The 13,807-nt window shown below is 40.7% G+C and overlaps 1 protein-coding gene across 4 annotated transcripts in view; it reads left to right on the forward strand.

Moving 5' to 3' along the window:
• Window positions 1–13,807, forward strand: part of peli1b (pellino E3 ubiquitin protein ligase 1b) — a 66,699-nt gene that overhangs the window by 36,820 nt on the left and 16,072 nt on the right. For 3 of the 4 annotated variants that reach the window (XM_082556808.1, XM_082556806.1, XM_082556807.1), the window contains exon 2: window positions 6,880–7,194. In XM_082556808.1, the coding sequence (XP_082412934.1) occupies window positions 7,112–7,194 (83 nt within the window). In that variant the 5' untranslated portion in view covers window positions 6,880–7,111. Of the gene's footprint in view, window positions 1–4,416; window positions 4,435–6,879; window positions 7,195–13,807 lie in introns of those variants that run through there. The other variant, XM_082556809.1, reaches the window with a different exon arrangement.

Raw genomic sequence — 13,807 nt, forward strand, 5'->3', positions numbered from 1 at the left:
CTGTTGGGATTTCATTAGGGCTGCATGTAGGAATTGTGGCACCAAAGTAGGAATTTAAATCACTTAAAAATGTCACTAATATGTAGATAAGTGTCCGTTTTGGGAGGTGTTTTCACATGAGCCAAGCTGAAGGCCTTAGGCCAGCAGCTCATGCATATCAGGACCTGCCTTCTCACTCAGTCATGCACTAGACTTTGCGGAGTAGTTAAGGGATTTCCTGCATACAGAGCCAAAGAAAAGTCATTGGAACTGTAATAAGATTATTTTCTTAAACCATTCCATTAAACTGGGGTCCATTTACTCTATCTAATAGACAGTTTTATTTACCAAGTGGTCAGCAATAGCTGTTCCTGAAGCAGGAACGACCCTGTTAGTTCTATTTTCTGACCCATTTCAGGTTCCTGACCTGCCAGCCGAGAAACACGCTGCCTCTGTAGTTATGTTGTTTGTTTCAACAAAGCTGTGCTTTGTGATCCTGAAAGTGTGTCAGCCTTTAACTTACCATAACACAACCCTTTTTAAGAACTGCACACATTTTAACTCAACATGAAAGCATTGTGCTGGATTCAAATCCTGCAGAGATCTCTGTTAAGTGTGTGGCGTGGGGGGCTGATGCAAGCTCGGTTTCACTGGGCACGGCTCTGTGTTGCTCAATGGCATACACTAAATAGCACAGTTTGACATGTTGCACTGTTGCTAAGTTGGCGATGCATTAAAAAGAAAAAGTACAGCTGCTATCCTGCATGCAAATATGAAAAATTTGGTGTGTGTTCATCATCATGTGTTGAGCTCTTTTGGAAGCCGGTGAGAATAGCAGGTGCCTTCATGAAGTAAACTTTTCAGAAGGCTTTTGATTTTGAGGGTTCTGTTCTCGCTGTCAGCAGCTCACCGTTACAAGCAGTGACCTCGGCCAGCAAAGTCAGCCTTTCTGAGATATGGCCCTATTGTTGTAGGACTGTGTCTCGGTCGCTAAGCAGCACTTGGCATGCAGCCACACGGAGCTCTATGTCATGAAGCTGCAGAGGCCGAGAGCTTAGTCAGACACACATTAAAAAAATTATATACACGCCCATGCAGTGTATGCAACGTATGTGTACAGGGGACGTCCTTTTTAAACAGTTTGCTCCCCCTCAGCTCCTCCAGTTTATGGATATTATTAGTCCGTAATACAAAATGCATTTATTTTCCTCAGAAAGATGATTCTTTAAGCAAATGATGTGGGCAGATTAACAAATTGTTTAAACCAAATTAAAGCAGAGAAGAGCTGCCAGAAAATGAATCCGCAGCACTCTTTATCGTTGCCCAGTTTTTTTCTTGAGTGAAAGCACCCATTTGTTTTTAAAGACATGTAAAGTGAGTATGTGAAGATGCCAGCAGTGACAAAATATTAGATTTGCAGAGTTTTTGTCTGTAGAGCAAATGATTAATCTATTAGCCAGAAAATAACTTTCAGTTTAAATGATTGTGTTTGTTCGTTATGGTCCACTTTGCTGTCCATTTAGTGTAGCTTTGTTTGAACATGGCTGAGTCCATAAATGTGCATCCAGCACCGCAAATCCCACCTCACTTTTCACCATTACCTCGGTCGTGTTTTAAGAAAAAACCAGAATGCGCAGTTTTTGTTCCTGAAGAGGCAGCTACTGGTTTTTCTGAGCTGAGACAGAAAGATCAACACCCTGGAGCCGCTTCCAGTAATGAAACCCACAGCATCCTGACCTGTTTTTGCTTTGTTTTCAACGTCTAGATCCATTGGAAAAAAATCAATTCCCAGTGAGTCAGCCAACAGTTTGCTCAGCACTGCTGATTGTGCAAACGTGTGTGTATGTGTGTGTGTGTGTGTGTGTGTGTGTGTGTGTGTTTTTGTACAGTAAGACGTGTGTTTTCATGTGTGCTGATAATTCAGAGTCGAGGTTTAGGGTTAGTGGGTTTAACCTCTTCTGTAAGAGGAGCATGTGGGCTGCATCTAGTTTCACAGTAGTGTCTAGTGTCGGGATAAGCTGAGAGGATTCACTGCTCTTTTCAGCACCTGCTGAACTCTGACCTTCAAGTGTCAGCAATGCCACAACAGTTCTGGCTAATCTAAGTAAGTCATAATCTTTCTGATGGGGTGAAATGACGTGCCTGATCATCTGATATTGTCTACTCTGAACCAGATACAGCACGTTGGAATTTTTGTGAATCTTCCACAGAGATCTGTGAGCACACAGTCGTCACCAGTTGTCTTTTTTATTACCAAGTTCTCAGTCAAATACAATAATCAGCTAATCTGACACTGTGACCATTGTATCAGATAAAAATAATGTGTAGTCCCAGCTTGGTACCAGATGTACTAACACTGAATATCGCTGCGTTGTCTGTGTCTAGTAACAATAGTTTTCAAATCCCAAATAATTGATTCTGTTCATCTGGACGTAGCGTTTTCAGTGGGAGAAACGTTTCGTTACTCATCCAAGTGACTTCTTCAGTCTCAGCTGACTGCAGGTTTTCCCAATCTTATAAACAGTACATTTACATAATGACTGAAACCAGCACCACTGAAGGAACAATGGGCTGTGAGAGCAGTTCCTTGCTCATTAATATGCAAATGCTCGTGACCATTGATCAACAACCACTGATCAAAGCTCATTGATCAAAGACCACTGATCAATGGCCATGAGTACGATTCAAAGAGAGTTGGGGAAAGGCTGCAATCACAGCATTGCAAGATGGCGAAAGATGTACCCTTAGGCCCCCTCCTCGATTCAGAGATGGTCTTTCCCTTTTCACCTAAATCGCCTCCTTGACTTCCCGCTCAAACCAGAGTTCCTCCCTGTCCAGGATGTGTACATCCTCATCATTAAAAGAGTGTCCACTAGTCTGTAGGTGTAAATAGACTGCAGAGTTCTGGTCTGACGAGGTGGCTCTTCTGTGTTGTGCCATCCGCTTAGCCAGAGGTTGTTTGGTTTCCCCGATGTATTAATCCTAGCAATCCTCCTGGCACTTAACAGCGTACACTATATTACTCTGTTTGTGTCGGGGGACCCGATCCTTGGGGTGGACCAAATTTTTGTTTTTTAGTTTTCAAAAAGACAAGACATGAGTTAAACTCAAGCTCTTTTTATTGGCCACAAAGAAGTGATGTCTGTGGTTGCAAAAAGGGGCTCTCATCTTATAGGATTCTATGGCAAAGCAGTCCTGGGCCATGACATCACTCATTTCCAGTCATATTGAAGTTTCAGAAAGGAGGATTTCCCAGTTGCCTGTCACTCACAAGTTGTTAACCACCGCCATTTGCCAACATAGTCCCCCTCATGTCACATCTGGTTTCACAACGCCAAGATGGTGGCAAAAAAACAGATTTTGAGGTTTTGTGGGGAACATCATGGTAACTGCATCCATCTTTTGCTGCCTACTGTCATTCCCCATAGACACTCATTTTAAAATACCCAACTTTAGAGCTCTAGAAAGCTCACAGGTTGAGCTCATCCACTTGAATACTAGAGTTTATCTATCTGATGAATAGGTGTCATGACAAAGGTAGGTGTCAGGCATCTAAATATGGTCACCTCTGGCTCCAAAAAATAATAGAGAACGTGGTCCAAAACCAGTGAGTAATATCACTGTGGCTACATGGATCTTTTTGTAAAGCAGTTTATGACTGCATGAGCATTTAGCATGTAAAGCGTCTAGCTCCTAAAAATCTTAGTTGTGATGCCCTCATCGGAGTACTTAAAAAACCAACTCCTCCCTCATGTTATTTTTTCTCATGTTATGACGAGAGATCAGATTACTGTCAGCAAGACCAAGAAGTAGGTTTCTGGGTCATTAAAAGCTGCCCAAAGCTGAACCTGGGAAAGCCTTTCTTCACCAGTGAACTAAATTATGTAAATGTGTTCTCACCTCTAGAAACTGCCACTCAAGTGTAAACCACAATGCAGTGTTTCCCCATGCTCTCTGCTGTAATATTTACTCGTCTCCAGGTAACGTTTTGAGCTACTGCGAGCTTAATTTGCACATGACATGTCGAAGCAGTAGAAAAAATGAGAGTTGGGTGCACCACTGATACCCACAGCTTGTCACAACTGATCGGCCTGAAAGCGGCGCTTGTGGTGGTATAAACACTCTGACTTCCTGTTTCTGTGTGGGAACTGTTTATGTGTATGCATCTACCATTTAGCGCAAAGAGGCATCTTCCTCCTAGTAACCCACTGAGCATATGAGCTGTAGGCGTAATCAGCAGACTTCTAAAAGTGAGGGCAACAAATCATATCAGACTTTGTTTTGCACAGCATGGTACTGTGCGTTCTATTTCATGTGTGCACTGTTCTTAACAGCAGAACATCTTTTTTTTTAATATATATTTTGGGAAGTAGCTTTTTCATTTCTGGAATAGTTTGATGAGAGATGCCTTTCCATAAAAAGCTTTCCTCTGAACTTCCAGATTCTGTTCCAGAGGTAAGAAAACCTCATTCACAATACATTTGACACTTGTTACTGTGATAATTCGTTCTGTTAGGATGACAAGCGAGTTAAACACATCTGTGATAACAGCAGGGCAGAGAGAAATGTACAGTGTAAAAGTGTTTTAATGGCCAGCTTGCCTATAGAAGGCTACTGATGCTGGTGGTATGGGGACTTGGCGTAATTGGAGAGCGTGGCACGAGCAGAGGTTTTACGACCGTGTGGCGTGAGTGTGCAGTTTTGTTGCCTTTGAGATGATTGCTTAAGAGATTGAAACCAGGTCTGCAAACATTCATAGTCAGCTTCTGTCTTCAAAGCCACTTTGGTGTGGCAAAGTGGCTCTGCTGTCAGTTTGTGATTGCATGGCTCAAGGTGGCAATCTTACATGTGAGAATATGGTGATTGACTGTGACAACTCTGCGAAAATCACAAAGATTGCATTGCTACTTGCATTTAGATTCCAGTTGAAACCTCGTACATCTGAAACAGAAATTAAGAAATTTCTGCTCAAATAGTTAGGTAATTTCTGCAGGACAGCAGTTTAACTGCAGCATGGCTTAGGCGCTCACCTATGCCATGCTGCATAGGACACCTGTTATTAGTGGTTTTGGTGCTACAAATTCAGACTTTATTTAACAAACTAAGAATCACTAAGTAAGTAATTCTAACCACAAGTTGAGAGCTTGCAGTCAGGTCAGACACATCTGTAATAATAAAAACCTTCGATAGCAATTTAGTGGCCAGTTGATCTCAGATTAAAGAAAACCAACTCCTGGAACAAGCTTTATTTTCTGGACAGAGGCGAGTGGTACTGATGCCTCTGGTGTTTTAGTCTTTTGCAAAGATGAATCTCTTCTAACTTTGGTCCTAAAACAAGTCTAGTCTATTAAAGGAAGTTTTTGTGAGTTGTTTAATTATCAACTACAAGCCACGTCCTTGGATTCGGGCTCGATTTGATTTTAAATGGTGTACTCTGATGCTCCACAAGTGCTCATATAACTGTTGCCTTTAGTTCAAACTAAATAGGGCATTGTGCCTTAAATATTTATTTGGAAGGCCTCTGCGTGAACCTAACGCTCAGTCTTTTGGGACTGTATTAGCCTCACTAAGAGTACTGAGAAACAACAAACCTACCCCCACTCTTCATCAAAACACTTTACTTCCTATACTTTATTCATGCGCTCTCTAAGCAAATAGGCACTCAGGGAATATTCTGCTTCATATGTGGAGGGTTGCCTGTATTTGAAGTGATGATATTCTTATTTGGAAAGATTTGCATGCTGTTTTTCTTCTTTTTTTTTTTTTTACCTTGTAATTGGAAGAGAGGGGGACTTACACAAGAAAGGTCGTGAGTTAAATTTAAAGTAACAGGAAGTCCATCCTCTCCATTTTTCTCATGCCTTCTTTTCTCACACACACTCTCTTTCTCTTCTCCTTTCTTTGATTTCCTGTGTATTTAGAAAGTTGTGTATAAATGCTGACTTCAGAAAATGACTCAAAGCGCTTAACGCAGACACCCAGATCAGTCAGCAGAAAGATTTCCCATCCAGACATGTGAAGGTGTAGACATTTGCCTTTATTTATTTAATCTGCGGAAGTTTAAGGTTGTCTAGTGTGACCATATTCAGACCACACGGACTGATTATGGTCACAATATGGCCGTGATATTCGAAAGAATATCAAAAGAGCATCTTAATTGACTTCAGAGATTCCGCAGTTTAAAAAGAAGAAGAAAATATAACCATATGACACCTGTTCTGAGGTCATTACTTTGGCTTTGCGTTAAATTTAGAATTGATTTTAAAATTTTAGTGGATGTTAGTAAGACCCTGCAACATCTGGGACCTTAATATCGCTCAGACATGCTTGTAAACTGTGAACCAGCTCGACCCCTCGTGTAATCTGGAACAGGCCGCCTGGATATTCTTCTGGTCGACACCAACACTGGTGAAGATTCAGGAAAAACTTACCAAATCATTTCCATCTATCTCCATCTGTCATCGGTTCTGGTCTCATTTATAATTATCAGTTTATTTCATTTCTGCTTCTTCTGTTGTTTTAATTACCATCTTTTATGGGGTTAATTTATAAGTCTTATTTACAAAGTTTTGTGGCTGCAGCCGGCTATAATTTTGATCCCCGTACACAAAGATTTGTTCTTAATGTCATTTCATTAATCTTCATTTAAAGTGGCATTAAATAACTTACACATGTGGAGCCCCTATAAAGGACAGCCTCATGATTGAGGGCTTGTTAAAATCTTAAACTTGTAGTTTATTCTATAAGTGAAGATGAAAGGATGCCCAACTTTGTAAAGTCTTTAAGGTCATTTTACTTCTCAGCCTGAGGTGAAAATAGTAAAGTGTGTATCTAAATGATCTGATACCAGGACTGTCTGTGAGTAAACACACTAATCTTTGTGTCTTTGTCACTTTTCAGTGTAGAACAAGTGGAGCTACAAGAGACGGACCCATGAAGCATGACAGGGTGGAGCTGAGGCTCAGCTGACCCTTCCCCTTCCTTCTTCTCCTTATTCTCCCCAGTGCTCCATTCGATCAGCACCAACCCCCTCCCTTCCCCTCGTTGCCCCTTCCTTCCTCCCGTGACCCCGTTGCATCTCACCCATCGTTCCTTGCCTCCAATTCCTACAGACCTCAATCAACCGTGCCCAATGTACTCCCCGGAGCAGGAAAACATCTCCACCACCGCCTCCACCAAAGTGCCAGTGAAGTATGGAGAGCTCATTGTGCTAGGGTAAGCAGATGACAGATACTCAGCCTCACATCCAGAACACACATTTTTTAATTTGTATTATTTTTATGCAGTTATTTTTGTCTGTTAATCTTCTTACTATATTAGTAAGTGTTTGAGTCTGGGCCGCCAATTCCTCCCACAGGATCAGGAGTTGAGTAACCAAACTTGACACACAGGTACATCTTAGGCCCAGAAAGGTTCTTATCTATATCAGATATGATGACATTGTCACATTGCCTAGCAACCACCTAACAGCAGCCTAACAACCTTTTTTTTTTTTTTAGCATTTATGCAGCTATACCTTGTAAAAGCATTGTATCGTTTCTATTTCACTACAGCAACATATTAACTTATACCCACAAAAGTTCATGATTTATTAGGACACCATCAGTTTGCCTGGAAACCACATAGTAATGGGCTCAAATGACCTAATTTTTGCAATTATGCACCTGCAGCACATTATGAGAGCATGCTGTAGCTTTAATTCCATGACAGCAACATCTCAGTTATATCCACAAAAGCTGAAGTACACATGATGTATCATAACACCATCATGCTGCCTAGCAAGCACAAAGCGGTGGGTTAAAATGACCCATATTTTTTGCATTTATGCGTTTACAACACCTCATAAAAGCTTTATATCATTTTATTTCATAGCCAATAGCACATACAGGCCAAATAATACTGCAGCATGGTGAAAAAACAGAAATGTTTTCATGGTGCTAGAATAATAATTGTAATAAAAAAGTAAGCTCAAATTCAAATCTGCCTAATTATTCGTTAAATTCCCTGGCACCTCAGTACTCAAAATATCATGTTTATTTTTTAAGTCTTCCTCAATTTCAAAGGAAAATTTTTGTGCACTTTTTTCTCATGTCTGTCACTTTTTTAGAGGTTGTCAAATTCATGAAAATTATTTATACCGGTAATATTTCTATTTAATTTGTTGATGTGTTTAATTAAAGAATCTGATTCATGGTTGGTTAATAATTAAATGTGTTGGTTGCTGCCTGTAAGTTCTAGGACTGTTAATCTGGCTTCATAAACCAAGACTCACCCTCAAAACACAGACAGATAATACCTTAATATCCTTCATGGTCATGCATGATGAATATAGTCACTGTTATGGATTTGGGGAATCCATGAAGCTCTGTTTTTTGACTGTGTTTTGCTACACAGTTATTATCTGGCATTCTAGATGCTGGACTGACAGTGGTTGGTTACAGAAATGTAATGTATCATTCAACACTGATTCAGACTTTTCTATAAATGTTGGCGCTCTAAGTTGATCCCTTTCTGAGCTAATAAGTTGGCTAATGCAGCCTCATTACCCTCATGTCACCTAAACCATCTTATAGATATAAAACCAGCAAAAAAAACCCCCAAAAACTAAAGAACTTTTAAAAAGCACCAAAGAACCGGCAACATGTTGTAGCTTAATAATGTTTATACCGTTCAGCTGATTTCTGCTGAAGAGAATTATAGAAACATAATAGGGGTTGCAAGAGAAATACAGTGAAATTTTAAAGGTACTTTGATTGGTCAGTTTATCTGTGGATATTTTCTGACACGCTTAGAATGATTCTTTTGAAAAGATGCCAAAAAGAAACAAAAGGAATGTGTTTCCACAAAGCAGCATAAACAGTGGGGATATTTTTATCCACACAGGGTCATGCACACGGATCTGGTGCTTTGGACTTATTGAACATGACAGTACCCACATTGCTTGATGCGTTACTAGATCAGTGGATGCTGAGATTTGTTTTGAGTCAAGTCCACATAGTCAGCTGTAGGAAAAACCCTTCACTCCACCCTGCATCTTCAGCATAGAAGACGCATAACTCTAACTGCACACACACTTTCTCCAGTAACAACTGACAGTGGAGGACTTCCTCTATCTGTATGTATCTCCTGTTTATTCCCCAAAGGGGCATTCCACTCTGGTCCCTGTCCCAGCCCACTCCACAGAGGAATGCAGATGTCGGAAAGACTCCTTACATGCACGTTCATAGACGCACAAACATGCACATGCACGCACACACATTTATGAGCATAGAGCGCACATTTTTCATGTCTTATACACACACACACATAGTTGGATCCACAGCTGACTCACAGTTTGTTGTTCTGGGTTGTGCTAGAGCAGCATTGTCAGGGAGATGACCGTGGAAATTTTCCCTAGTGGAAAACCGCAGTGAGCAGTAAACTCAGTTCAATGGCTTTACAAGGGAGAACCCCAGTTTTCCGTTTTGCTGTGCTTTTTCTGCTCCTAGTTTTTTGATTCTAGGTCAGGCCTCCCTTTTTTAAAGGTCAACACAGGCACTCACTGCTCCATGACATGAGCAAATACATACTGTGCAGCAACTGAGGCTGCTCTTTAAACCTTTGCAGGGTTCATTGAAACTGCATGTGTTTCGTGAGTGGTCACTGTGGGAGTTGAGCATCTAACCCTCACATTAGCACCACAGCAGGCGTTTTGACCTATCACAGTCAAGTAAAGACATCACCGGCACTCAAGCCACGCTGCGAGTTTTCTTGTCTTTCTTGTCTTTCAATCCTTTGTCGATTGAAAGTTACCATCCAAAAGTAAAGGGTGTTTTCGCTCAGCCTCTGGTATCTTAACGCAAAAATATTCAGTGCAATCACTGGGCAACTTTTCTCCAAGGAGGTTGATATCCTATTTTTATTCTAGTGTGACTGAGCTATAAAGTAGCATTGCTCTAGTCTCATGTGTCAAAACTCAAAGACACATGAGACCTTTGTCAATTAAAACTGGCAAAGGCCCAAATCGTAGCCAGCTGCAGACTTAGTTTGATTTGTTGGTTTTTGTGTATTTAGTTACCCGCACTGACTAAATGGTGTAACTTTGAGGCCTTTATGTGGACTAAATCATTGCTAAATGATATCCACGATATTTTTAGTTTTTTATTTATCAAACTGTGTTCATGCACAACATATTTCCAGCCATTCATGGGATCCCAACTGGCCCATAGCAAAACTGTGTTCAGCTGCTCTAGTTGCAGCCAAATTGTACTGTGACACCAACAACAAATGTCTCGCAATAAATTATCGGAAAGCAGCTGTTGAAGAAATCCTCAGAAAATGTAAAAATGTGACTGTATTGATCTGATCATTTGATTTACCTTGAATCACTGCCAGCATCCTCCTGGGGCATGATGGGTGAACAGCTCAAGAAACCAGGGCTCTCTGTTTCACCTCTTCCCTATCATAAAACCTCGTGCCAAATCAGGATGATTGCACTTTTGCTAGCTGGGGGGTTGGGAGACAAAAGGCAATGCAATAAATTACTTGGAAGGCAGCTGGAAGGTTTTCATGGTTCTATGAAGTAAACAGCTTAGCTGTTGTAAACTCCACCCATCTGAATGTCTGTTTGTCCTTCTGTTTGTGTCGCCTGTGTAACTGACAACAGATCCACAAATAGCAACAGAGAAACCCATCAACGATCTAAACGCCTAACTGAGTCCAATATGTTTCATGCCCAGTAATGCTAGTAGCCTAATGCGGAGGAATGCTGTGGTGTCTCTGGGGATGGTCTGTTTACAGGTGCCCTGGACATGCATGTGGGGCTTTTAAACAGCTGTAATGCTGCAGATGAGATCCCTCCCCCAGTGCACCTCTGTCTGTCTGCATGCATCATTTCTGTGAGCTTAACTGTGTGTCCACAAATATTATTAGTTTATCCGTGTGGCTTAAATCCTCATGAATCATGAATGTGATTCCCTATACTCCACAGCTGTGCAAACACATAGATACAGGTCTCACGGAGAGAACTATTACAATCATGTATATTTTGTCTTTTATTGCCTACTTTATAAAGCACAACATCTTTTTAAGTAATTACCAACTCTAAGTCAGTACTATTGCAGTGTTAAAGGTGACTGGATTGGTAGATTTAACAATAAGCCAGATAATTTGTCAGGTTTTCCCAAATGCCGCATTTGGAGACTCAATAATAGAGGTGAGGCCTTGGAGACTACATTTACCCATGTCAGCATCCACCTGTCAGTCAATGGGACCATACACCCAAACTTTATGCCGTATAAACTTGTATGTTTTTAACATGTCTTTGGGGATTGGCTTGCTATCAGAGCTGGCCTTTAAATGTCCACTAGAGGAACTGCGGTTTTTTGCCTTGCTCACTTTATTTTTCAGCCCTGATAGTTGCTGCTTGGTTTTACACATATAAACAGAGACACAGAGAGTGACTCATGCATGAGAAGTAATTGCTCACACTACCTGCCTTTATGCTTTTATAGGTTTACTGTATGAGTGTTACCTTGTTGCTGCAAACTGGGATTTAGTTTATTAGTGTTTGGAGTGAATACACAGACACACACAGACATACTAGATGGTGCTAGCTGTCGGAAATAAGGAATACAGTATGAATCTGCACATTCAGACTAACTTTTTCCTGACTCTGGTTCTTCCTGTCTTCCAACCTGCATGCACAATCATGAACTTGTCGCCGATCTTTGACCTTTCTGCTTTTGTTTTGAGAATATTCGTGTCATGCATGCAGTACTGCTACCCATGGGAACCTGATTTTGAACTGCCAGGAACACTTTGGGCTCTTTCCAGCAGACCGCCCTGCCCTTGCTCTGGATACGGGCTAAACTTCACCATGGTTACAGTCTTGCCATGGTTACTCTTCCCAAACGTTGCCGTGGCTCTGTTCTCTCACCATGGTTACTCATAAACCCTTCAAGCGTTGTTTGATCCCAGATCTTCTAACTCAGAGAAACATTTAGCTGGAGGCTGGGCGTCCTCACAAACCCGCCTGTGTCGTCTGTCATACCTGGACTTCATAGAGGGGGTGGGTTTGTTTCAAGAGTCTGATTGGCCGGAGACACGTTCCAACTGTGCTTATACTGCATGAATAGTTTTCCTGTATGAAGAAGATTACCTCTTTGAAAGACTACACATTGAACCTTGAGTTACGTGTGACTGTTTCTTATGTGTTCTGAGACGTAAAGTGCAGTTAGGGTATAAGTCAGAAGAGTTCATACCGTAACGTCTGTGGCTTCTGGATGTCATAACAATGTTAAAGTAGCGAGCAGTGTTTATGCATGCAGTAATGTTTATAAAGCCGTGGCACCGCTCATAGGAATATCACTTCACACTGGTGACGGCTTATCTGAAACATGTGTGTGCAATAACGAGTAAAACATCTGTGTACTGAGAGAAACACGGATCCGATGTGTTTGGAAATTTCTCTCTTTTTGTTCAGTAATAAGTTTGTTACAATTTTCCATATATGAGCAAACAGAACCAAAACCAAAATGTAGTGTGTTTATATAAATACATGTAAATATTGTTTAGACTATTTATTATGTGTTGTCTGCTTAAATAATTAGTGGCAGACTTCAAATTATATGTGATTGCATTTCCTTATTGTACAAATAAATGAAGTCAGAGAAGCCCAACGTGCAACAGACCACTCCTCTTGTACAATTTTAGACAAAAATCCTGCAGCAGTTCAAAAAGTGCAATATACTGTTCCGATGGACTTTCTGAAAGATCCAAATTGTCCACATTTTTCCAAAAAACTCAAAAGACCTTTTTAAATACAATTAGTTTACTTTATTAGGTAGACCTCGCTGGTACTGAGTTGGATCCTTTTTTTTTCATCAGATTTTGGATTTTTGTCCAAATTGACACATGACAGCATCACAGATTTCTTTTATTCATGATGCGAGTTTCCCGTTTCACGACATCCCAAAGGTGCTCTGCTGGACTGAGATCTGGTGACTTTGGAGGTCGTTTGAGTTTATTAAACTACTTGTCATGTTCAGGAAGCTAATATGATATGATTTGAGCTTTGGGGCACGTTATGCTGCTGGAAGGCCATTCAAAGATGGTCTCACAGTGGTAATAAAGGGATGGACATGGTCAGGAACAATACAACAGAAGTCGAGACTCAACAGCCTAGGTAGCGTTTTTCCAATTTTCTGTTGTCCAAGAGAGTCTGTGTGAATTGTAGCTCAGTTTCTTGTTTTTAGATGACAAGAGTGGCACCCGGTGTGATCTTCTGCCTGTGTGTGTGTGTTATGACTGACGTAATGTTAGTCTGCAAAACTGGGTTATAACACGTGGTCATTTGAGTGGCTGTTGACTTCTTGTTTCCAGCTTCTCTGACCTCTGGTATCATTAAAGCATTTTCTTCCAGAAAACTGTGGCTCACTGGATATTTTCTCTGCAAACCCTAGAGATAGTTGTGTGGGAAAATCCCAGTAGATTAGCAATTAGTGGGACCATGCCACCTTAAAAGTCAAATCTTAAATCACCTTCCCCGTTCTGATTCCCCGTTTGAACTTCAGCATGTCACAGCGCAGAGCTCCTGCCGTATATATCAAATATAAATGATTAAATATTTGCCTTGAACAGGTGTACCTAATAAAATGTCAGTGAATTACATATTACTTTTAACATGTATCCAGTGTGTAACATTCAACCTGTATTGTTTTGTCTGTTTTTGTTAAAAATAAAAACAATGCTATCAGCTTTTTGTCCTTTTTGCTTTGTTTTGTTTTGTTTTTTTGCTGGATACATAACTTCGGCTCTACTGGAATTTATTTTGAAATAATGTAACTAC

Source organism: Aulonocara stuartgranti (genome assembly GCF_965226115.1).
Source record: "Aulonocara stuartgranti genome assembly, chromosome: 13".
In the NCBI taxonomy this organism is placed as follows: domain Eukaryota; kingdom Metazoa; phylum Chordata; class Actinopteri; order Cichliformes; family Cichlidae; genus Aulonocara; species Aulonocara stuartgranti.